Source organism: Falco biarmicus, chromosome 15, assembly GCF_023638135.1.
Source record: "Falco biarmicus isolate bFalBia1 chromosome 15, bFalBia1.pri, whole genome shotgun sequence".
Lineage (NCBI taxonomy): Eukaryota > Metazoa > Chordata > Aves > Falconiformes > Falconidae > Falco > Falco biarmicus.
This window is the reverse complement of record NC_079302.1, coordinates 16192887-16202922: the sequence shown is the minus strand read 5'-3', so window position 1 is coordinate 16202922 and position 10036 is coordinate 16192887. Positions and strand designations below refer to the sequence as shown.

The following is a 10036-nucleotide window of genomic DNA, read 5'->3' as shown; positions in this document are numbered from 1 at the left end:
ATGTCCAATATGTGGAATGAAAAAGGGGAGGTATCTGATAGCCTTTGTTATCATACAGTGTCAGAGCAGTAAATGACAAGTGTTAAGAAAATCTCCCAGGTACTGTAGATTACAAGGACCTAGACCGTTCTCTTCAGAACCAGAATAAATGAGTGTGGCTGGAAAGGGTAACCCTGCTACTATAAAACTAGAAAAAATGGAAAAAAGCAAAGGGGTGAGAGTAAGCAGAGAGGAATAGAGATGTCTCCATCTGAAAAGCTGGAAAACACTCAAGTTTGGCATCCATGCGAGACATGAATGAAATTCCAACTTGTTTTCTCTCCCACTCTGTTATTTTTGCAGCCTACCCACTCCATTTGAGGTGTTTAAACTCCACAGAGTCCCTAGTCCAATGCCTGGAAAAGCTGGCCAGAGATGCAATACAATGCATGGACTTCATTGTGTGTGACCACTCACTGCTGTGTGCAGACAAGAAATAAGCCCTTCCGAGATATTCCATGTGCTGGTCGCACGCCTGCAGCCTTGTTTTCTACCCAGGGGCAGGTGTGTTTCTGCAGGTGCCTCAGCCACCTCATCCTCCTAACAGTCATGGTTTTGACTCATCACTTTGATAGCAATTTGGGAAGGGGTGCTGGGCTGTATGGTAGGCGCAAATCCCAGAGCAGGAATAGCAGAACAGTAAGCATTGAACGTGGAGACTGGGATGTGGGTTTACTGCTGCTGAAAAGAAAAGGACAGACAAAAGTAAGAAAGTCTGTAGCAGGTAGGAGAAAAATGTATGGAAGGTTTACAAGAGGGACAGCTGGTTTATGGGCTGTTACTGATGTAGTTTCTAACTGCAGGCACTGGGAATACAGGAAAAAAAAGACAGACCAACAAAGAGGATCAGTGTGGAAGACTGCAGAGTGGCTGGGAAACTGGTCTTGCATGCGAGTGATCACAATTACTATCATCTTTCAAGAACAAATTATATTTTTCACAAAAAATATTGTCAAATCCATAGCTCTTCTATCTTTGTCTTGATATGGCTCATCACAAGAGCTAATTTTCCTGGTACCTAAAAGTTTGTGTCTGCTCATCTCCTTCCTGGCTAGCATCCCTCCATTCTATACCCATCGTTTCGTACCTAATACAGAAGTGCTGAAGTGTTGCTACTTCTTTTTGAGAAGAGCAGCCGCTAGAGGGAAGGATGAACACGGAGAAGTTCCCCACAGCACCTCTGGTGCTTCCTCCGTAAGTAAAAAAATTTCAGAATTTTACCTAGCATTTGTAAGGGGCCTGGTTTATCCTTTCAGAGAAAATATATTGAATGACATTATTTTTAGTATTGCAGTTTCACCGTATCTCCTGAAACACAGCCAAAATTACGGGCCAGGAAAAAAAAAATCATTGGCTAAATTACTCAGAGAAGATTGGATTACCTGTTCAAACAGAGCTCTTAATTCTGCACATAAATAGAATCCACAAATACATGAGTACTGCAGTAGAAGATAAAGCCAGCCAACAGCCCCTAATAAGCCCTAATTATTAGGAGTTTCAGTTAACATTTGGACAGCTTTGGTCTTAATTCTTTTAAGTCTGAAGAGGCAGTGTGACCGAGGTGGCCACATTTACAATTACAGCGAGCACACACGCTGTTCCAACCCATGCTGGCTTTAGCTGAGTTCTCTGGCAGCTTGGGTTGGGATTTTGCCCTGTTAAAATATAATTACCTATCTGAATGGTGACTAATTTCCAATTTGAGTTATTTATTTGTAAGAAAGCACTTGTTTTGATAAAAGTCTATAACAAGAAAACCAAATGAGGCTCCTGACCTTGGCATCATCACTCACTTAGAAATTTTTTGTATCTGAAAGAAAACCTGCTAATATCCCATCCAAGTAATGAATTAACTTGCATGTTACCAGTAAATACAACAACAGAGATCTATCTGTAAAGCAGACAGCTTTTAAGATGAGACTGAAATTCAATGTTACTTCAAAAAAAAATGAAAAAGAAAAAGAAAAAAGAAAAGCTTGACAGCACTATACTACATATGGACAATTATGGTTCTGTACACCAGAATGTTTAGTAGTTGTCTTAAGGATGGTTTTCAAATATCCTTAGCAGTGAGCTAATATTCTTTCCCAGTGTAAAAGTTACCTTATTTTATATATATATATATATGGGAGATTAGAAGTCAAATACTGTATTGCAGGCACTCAATAAAAAGCAGCAGTCGTCATCCACATTATCTTAATAAAATGTGTTGTTCTTCAAAATACACAAACCCCAATTTCTGTGCAGCCCAATGAACCTTCAAGGTAGACAATTTTATATTCATGTACTGCTGCAATCCCCACTTTGGTTAAGATTGTGTAACAGTTTCCCCTTTGATCTTCTGTTTGCAGCTACCCATATCCATCAAAAATGCCCACTTCTAAGACTGAGATTTGCCACGACTGCAAACTGGAAAAGGTGAGGTTTTATTTCAACATTTTATCACAATCTTCTTTTTGAACAATTCAAAACACATGAAGGTACAGAGAAAACCCTAAGCTTATTTTGTTTGATATTCTCTGGCTAGAAGTGAGATTGAAAGTAAAAATCAGAACTATTTTTCTGTAGGAAGGAGTGTGTGATTAATTTTGGGAAGCAATCTGGTTTCGTTTGATCAAATAAAATTACAGAACATTTGGACGTGAACATACACAAATAATCACCTGGCAGTTATTCTCAGGTGCCCACCTTGGAGTGCATATGCACTCTTTGGGTGCCCATGCTCCTGATGAGTTTTACCCTCAGTGATGCCATCTTTCTCCTGCAAGCACAAGTGATCACAAGATCTCTTTGGATCCCTGGTGGTGTCCTCCCCTGGCACCTGAACCAGCCTGCCTGTACCATTCTCTGTCCTTTCTCTGCTGTGTATGACCTGCGCTGACAAGACTGTGGCACGAAAGTCTCTGCGGCCTTTCTTATTCTACAGGGTGTGGAACGTTACAGATAATTTCGGCTGGATGGCACCTTAACAGTTCATCTGCTCCTGCTGTGCACACTCTCACTGAACTCAGTCTGCTCTTTGAGATACCTTAATTGCTTGCTGTGGAAGCTGAAGGTGACACCATAAGCAAATCACCATAAATACATGCAAACCTCTCTTACAACAGCAAATCAGATGGTTGTAGATAGTGCACAGTGTGAATCAGCAAGAGCAGTTTTGCTCTAAATCTCATTCTCGCACATCTTCAGACTTTGTACAGAATCCCAGCAGATGCTTGGGAAGACAAGTATCTTAAGTTTATATGGGCATATATAAATCCCTGAATTGCTTTTTGCTGTTTATACTTTATAAACTAATACAGCAGTGAACAAACTGCATTTTCAGAACTGTGAACAAACTGCATTTCATATAAGTTATCCAGTTACGGGCCAGACCTTGCATTTCTTACTCAAGAAGGATTAAATCAAAAGGCAAGTAGTCTGTGAAAAGGTGGTTTTATACACAGCTAGCTAACCTCTTGATAAATTATTCTCTCAAAGGAAAAATAAAGGTTTCCAGTAGATTTCTCAGTACTTGTTTTCAGAGCAACTTACACTGGCCCCTCTTAGAGGCTTTCTTCCTAAGTGAAGCTAAAGTTAAATGTCTAGTGAGACTGAGTTTCTAAGGATAATTTTCCTAAAATAGGATTAAGGCTCACCAACAGTGTAATGCAGGGCAGGTAATGTTGCTGCTGCTCGTGATTTAAACTGCTCTGTGGCTAAACTGTATTTTGGTTTCTACAGATAACAGTTCAATACCTCCGAGCTTCAAACTTGCTTCTGTAAGAGGTAAAAACCAGGTTATTTTGGTCTCTCCATATTTTTTTTTCTGGAACAAAATAAACAACCCTCTCATCATCTGAGCAGAATAGTAACCAGTCCTGAAGCAGTTCTTCAGAGACTTGTGAGGATCATTCCATTACATTTTTTCCCTCCAGATTATTTCCAGGTTGTTTGTTATGGTTGGGTTTTGGTTTTTTTTTTTTTTTTTGCTTTAAGCATGGGTGAAACATTAGGGGAGTCCTAGAAACTAATAGTCTGTGTGGTTGATCTGTCAACATCAACATCATGGCTAGTTACTGTGCAATGGACATTTTCTCCATATCCACAAAAGTATTTCTTAAAAGCAAATGTCAAACAAATGAAGAGCTCTGCTTGACAAATAACATTAATTTCAGTCTAGTATCTATGACATCTATTGCAGTTTGTTAATACCTTGAAAGCGTTCCCCTTGTATCTGAATAACAATTGCCCTGCTGTATCTCAATGACATTGATTAACAAGGCAGTTTGTAATTAGACCGGGTAATGTAATTCCTGGCCCTCTGTAAACATCTGGATTTGCAAATCTGCACTCCTAGCTTGGGAGCTTTCTGCCACACATCACTAATTATGCTGCGTTCTTATATATCAGTGCCTACATCCTCCTGCTGAGCATCTCTTCTTTGTTCCCAGTACGAGTCAGAGGCTGTTGTCAATACAGAGAAAATCAACATAACTGCCTAACGCTGCATGTGATATTTAATGAAAATGAAGTAATGTCTAATTTGCATGGCTGGTGTTAGTTCATTAAAGCCAGAACTGCTGAAGCTGAGTGCTACAGTGCTAGTCAAGTGCGCAAGACTGATTGTCCATGGCAACGATAGTGTCTGGCACAGAAAACTTTGCATCCCTCCCTGCCTGCCTGCCCGCCTCCTGTGTGAGGAAGAGGGCTTCTGGTAAAAGTGGGAGACTTGTTCGTTTTTTCAGGCCCATCTGTTCTTGTTCTTTCTGTGAGCTCTGTCCATCAGAGCCTGCGAAGCGGTCAAGGCAGCTGGGGGCGGAAGGCCCACCCTGCCTCCTGGCAGGGGGGCCACCACACAGCATCCAGGACAACTTCCAGCTCGGAAAGGAAACCCCTCCTGGATTCAAAGCTACAAATAACAAGCTCCGTAGCACAAGAGGATTGACTCCTTGTCATGCACAAGAAGTGTCTTAAAAGAGAAATATATGAGTAGTTTTTACATAAACAAGAGCCCTGTATGTTGAAGGACTACACAGTCAAGCACAGAACATACAAGGGCAGAGCTGTGCTCCTTCAGCTCCCATCTCCCCATGTCACTTCACCAATGCTGACAAGGATGCAAAATGCTCATTTTTGCCGATTTTTATTTGTTTAGCCTTACGAGCACCCCTTAGAAATACTTAGGAATATTTATTCTATTTTTTAAATAGTTTCTGATTCTGACCTTGGACCCAGTTAAGAAGGCCAGCAGTGATAATACATAATACATCATAAGCGTAAGTCTTAAAAGTAAAACCTAACACGCCTTCTAGTTGTGGCTCCACCCACTCAGTTTATCTTATTTTCTACTTCTCAGAAGTGCTGTTTTTTCTATTTTATTATCACTCCAGCTCCTTTCTGACCACTTTCCTTCCCCTTTACCCAATTTGCCACTGCACTGGTTTCCAGTCTGCTTCACTGCTGAATGTCTAAAATAAAGTGTGTGGGGGGGTGGGTGGTCCTTGCCATGTCCTGTCCCCTCACAACCAGCCAGAGCCAAGCCACTGGCAACCGCCGATCCTTCACCTGCTGCTGCCCCAGCAACTTAACAGACATGCATTTAACTTAGCGGGGCAGTCACAGGAATAAAGTTTTATTTGTAGAAGAGAGCAGTTTGCCAGGTAAAGTCTTACGAATCACACAATCAGAACAGCACAGTAACATAAAGCCTTTACCAAAATTCATAATTATTTGCACCGGAGCCCAGTTTTGGATGGTAGTCAATTTTCCAGAGAAGATGCTACAAACTCCGTATAAGTTTTTCTCTCTGAATATAAGTTTAGTTTTGCAAACAAGAGCTGCCAGTTAGAGAAGTATTTTGCTCCAGTGCTTTGTTTCTAACGGTTTATCGGTAAAGCTCTTCTCTTGCAATCCCGGGTTATGATTTTTTGATAGCACATCCAGAAGGAACACGGGTCCGATGTCCACCAAGAGAAAGCCATCAGCACCCTGGGAAGTGCCAGCGGCCTTAGAATTCTAAGCGCGCTGCGGGCCGCAGCCACCGGGGCAGGGCGCGGAGCACCGGCCGGGCAGACGCCGGGGGCGTGACCGGCCGCACCGGCCGCGGGCCCCGGGGAAGGCTCGCTGCGCTTTGAAAGTTTCCTGCCCCGTGAGCCCGGCCGGAGCCGCAGCGCTCGGTTCCTCCCCCGGGGCGCGAGCGAGGCGGCGGAGGAGACTCGGCCACGCCGGCAAGGGAGCGACCTGCGGCGGGGAGGGCCGGGGCCGGGCCCGCCCCTGCTCGGAGCGCACCCGGTGGCGCCCCTCCCGCCCGCGGCCGGCGGCCGGTCCCCGTCGCGCCGCGCGGCCGCCCGCGCGCTTCCAGCCTTCCCCGCCCAGGCGCGAAGCGGGGCCGCAGCGGCGGGCCGCCCCCCGGGCCCCCGGCCGGGTTTCGCCGCTCCCGGCCGCCCGGCCTGCCGCGGGCCTCGCCGCTCCGCTCCCCGTCCCCGCCGCGCCGTCCCGGCCCCGCGCGGTGCCGCCGCGCCCCGGCGCTCCTACCTGCGCGGTGCGGTGCGGTGCGGTGCGGGCGGCTGTTCGGCACCTGCTCCCGCGCCCGCGCCCGCGCCGCCTAACAAAAGCGGCGGCGTCAGGTGGCGGCGGGCGGACTGCGCGGCCATTGGCGGCGGCGGCGCGCGGCGGGCGCCGGTTGGGCCGGGCGCGGCGGAGGCGGGCGCGGGGCGCTGACGCCAGCGCGGGGCCGGTGGGGAGGCGGGGCCGCGCCCCGCGCCGTCTTTGTGCTCGCCGGCAGCCCCGGCAGCGCCGCCGCCTCCCGCCGCCTCCGTCAGCCCCGCGCGGCGCGGCGGGCGGCTCCGCACCGCACCGCACCGCACCGCACCGCTCCACAGCGCTCCGCTCGGCCCCGCACCGCCCTGCCCCGCCCCGCCGCGCTCCGCGCCGCGCTATGAGTGCCGGCGCTCCCGTGCCTCCTCGCCGCCGCTTCCCACCCGGCGGGGCGCTCTCGGCCCCGCTCTGAAAGCGCGGCCGGGCAGGGAGCGAGCGGAGCGGAGCCCAGACGTGCCGCCCGGCGCGGAGCGGCGCGGAGCGAAGGGAGCGCGGCGCCATGCGGGGCCCGGGGCTGGGGCTGGGGCTGGGGCTGCTGCTGGGCGCGGCGTGGCTGGCGTGCGGGCAGAACGAGACGGAGCCCATCGTGCTGGAGGGGAAGTGCCTCGTGGTGTGCGACTCCAACCCCACCTCCGACCCCACCGGCACGGCGCTCGGCATCTCCGTGCGCTCCGGCAGCGCCAAGGTCGCCTTCTCCGCCATCCGCAGCACCAACCACGAGCCCTCCGAGATGAGCAACCGCACCATGATCATCTACTTCGACCAGGTGGGGCGGGCGCAGCGGGGCTCCGGGCGCGCCGCCGCGGGAGAAGTTGCCGGGGACAGTGGCGGGGCCGGGCCGGGGACGCGCCGCCCCGCGGGGCCCGGCACGGGGGACGGGGGTGGGCGCTGGGGACCGGGGGCGGCCGCGGGGCAGCGGGGCTGGGCGGCGGCGGGGGCCCCGCCGAGGTGCTGACGGTGCCCTTCCCTTCCAGGTACTAGTGAATATCGGCAGCAACTTCGACTCGGAGCGGAGCACTTTCATCTCGCCCAGGAAAGGCATTTACAGTTTCAATTTTCACGTGGTGAAAGTGTACAACAGGCAAACCATCCAGGTCAGCCGCCAGCGCCGCGCTCCGCGGGCACGGCGGGAGGGAGCGGCCCGGGTCCGCGGCCCGGCGGGGGCGGGCGGCGGGGCGGGCACCTGCCCCCCGGCCGCCGCCGGGAGCACCGACCTCCCGGCGCTTCCCCGCCCGAGGGGACGGAGCCCAGAGGGCCGCGCAGCCCCCTGGGCCTCCGCCCGGCCCCGGCCCGCCTAAGCCGTCCCGGGACGGGAGGGCAGGGCCCGCGGGCTGCCCCGAGCCGAGCGGCGCGTCCCTGCGCGGAGCCCTGGGTGCCGCGGCCCCCGTGGGCTGGACGCCCACGCCCGGGTGGCAGAAGCCTTCCGATGGATCTGGGGGACAGGGAGGCGGCCACGGCACGGATACTGTAATGAATATAGCTCCGTGGGTATGCGGCTGCCCTATACGCGCCATTTGTCTGTGGTTCAGTGCATACGCGCCTCCAGGTAGGGACGATAAATTACCGGCCCGAAGCCAGGTAGCACGACCTAGATGGGAAATGTGTCTGCGCAGCGATGCACGTTGCAAAGGTGAATGCACAGCTGTATAGCACCCTTCTGGTGTAAGCGGCTTCACACACCTGGGTTGGGCAGGTAGTGCATTATTAATGTGGGGTATGCAGTCCCGGGATCATTAATGTGAGCCAAGCGGAGCTTATTGACTGTACCGTGGCATATTGTCTTTGCCGCCTAACAAAGGAAAACTACCTCTTGAATACACTTCAAACGCTCTGACTCTGGCGGCTGTGGCTCTGCTCCTCGCTGTCTCTGAGGTTTCGCATAAAGCCATCTTTCAATAAGTACGAGCAGACCTCTTTTCATAGCCTGAAAACACAGGCACCCTATTGAAATCTTCAAAATAGGATCAATGTCCTGTTTTATATGCACCGGGTGTTTTGATGTGTTTGTCTAAAACAGCAGTGAAAGGCTTCTTCCTTTGGAGTACATACCTTAGCTGGGTTCAGATTGATACTTCATTTTTATGGGGCTGGAGTTTCAGCTGTCAAAAGAGGCCTTTTCTTAACTAAGCGTTTCGCCTGCCAGGCGAGCCCCAGCGGTGTCGTTTTCTGACTCTAATTGACGGAGAGCTTTGTTTTATCTTGCTCTTTAGGTGAGTTTGATGCTAAATGGGTGGCCAGTGATTTCTGCCTTTGCAGGGGACCAAGATGTGACCCGAGAAGCTGCTAGCAATGGAGTCCTGATTCAGATGGAAAAAGGAGACAGAGCTTATCTAAAACTGGAGAGAGGAAACTTGATGGGTGGCTGGAAGTATTCAACATTCTCTGGATTTCTAGTGTTCCCGCTTTAAATCACTTCTCGTCCAAGGAAAGGGAGAGATCTCGTACAAATTCCTGAGTCCTAGCTGGGTTTAAAGAGTCGTGGACAGCAGACTTTTTACATTCAAATATTAAAGAAGCTAAATCCTGCTTAGGTTTGTGTACACCTGCTTTGAAGAATTACTACTTATTTTTCTTGTGTTGCAGCCAACAGGCGGGAGACACTATAATTGATCAAATCCCCATTTATATTCTTCTCTCTCCTCCCACAAAATTAGTTCCCATCTCCGTGTCACTGGTGTAATCTGCCATTGTTCCCCCATGGTTTCTGCCACAGACGAGTAGACTTTAGATATTTCCATTGTCCTTTACAGCATATTTTGTAGTTTTGTTTTTAAAACATGTTAATCTTGACTCTTTCTCTGAGTTTAACTTTTAAAAACAACAAAAAACAAAAAGCAAAGTATTTTTGAATACATGGATGCCATGATGGAAGGGAAAATGCAATTCTTGCTGTGTACTGGCTGGCAAAAGGAAAAATTTCTACATGAAGAACTATTCACAGCCAAGGCTGACCAGAGTATTTCAATATTTCTATGTAATTCTGAGTGATTGTGAAATTTAAGGCTGCTAAATGTTTTGATGCTTGTTTTGCTCTTGTACAATGTGGCCCAACTAAATGCCAGGAAGTATATTGAACTTTTACTATTACTCTGTAATATATGTGTGAATATCGAAAATTAATTTTTGCTTTAATTCAATAAAGTTTAAATGGGACTTTTATTTTTCTTAACCGGAAATAAGGTTTCTCAATAGAGGGAGGCAGGGGGAGAAGGCTCGGCGTGGCCCCGGGGCTGCGGCAGTGGGGAAGGACCGTGGCGGGGGGTCCCGGGGGCGGCCGCAGGGCCCCGCGCAGCCCCCGCCTGCCCTGCGCGGGGCCCCGCCGGTCAGCGCGGGCGCGCAACCCCCGCGGGCGGTGCCGGCAGCCCGAGCGGATCGTCGCTAGGAAGTTTCCCGCCGCCTCTTCTATCCGCTTCTTTAT

At 50.0% G+C, this 10036-nt stretch overlaps 1 protein-coding gene across 1 annotated transcript; it reads left to right on the top strand.

Moving 5' to 3' along the window:
- Window positions 1-6818: 6818 nt before the first annotated feature.
- CBLN1 (cerebellin 1 precursor) lies at window positions 6819-9777 on the top strand. Its single transcript, XM_056361158.1, has 3 exons — window positions 6819-7384; window positions 7593-7712; window positions 8829-9777. Exons 1-3 carry the CDS (start codon window positions 7118-7120, stop codon window positions 9024-9026), a joined length of 585 nt encoding a protein of 194 aa, XP_056217133.1. The 5' UTR covers window positions 6819-7117; the 3' UTR covers window positions 9027-9777.
- Window positions 9778-10036: the final 259 nt, after the last annotated feature.

Excerpts from the sequence above, each read along its gene's own strand:
- CBLN1 (XM_056361158.1), top strand. The coding sequence starts at position 7,118 with ATGCGGGGCCCGGGGCTGGGGCTGGGGCTGGGGCTGCTGCTGGGCGCG. Across the intron at positions 7,385-7,592 it reads TGATCATCTACTTCGACCAG|GTACTAGTGAATATCGGCAG; the intron begins GTGGGGCGGGCG and ends CTTCCCTTCCAG. Across the intron at positions 7,713-8,828 it reads ACAACAGGCAAACCATCCAG|GTGAGTTTGATGCTAAATGG; the intron begins GTCAGCCGCCAG and ends CTTGCTCTTTAG.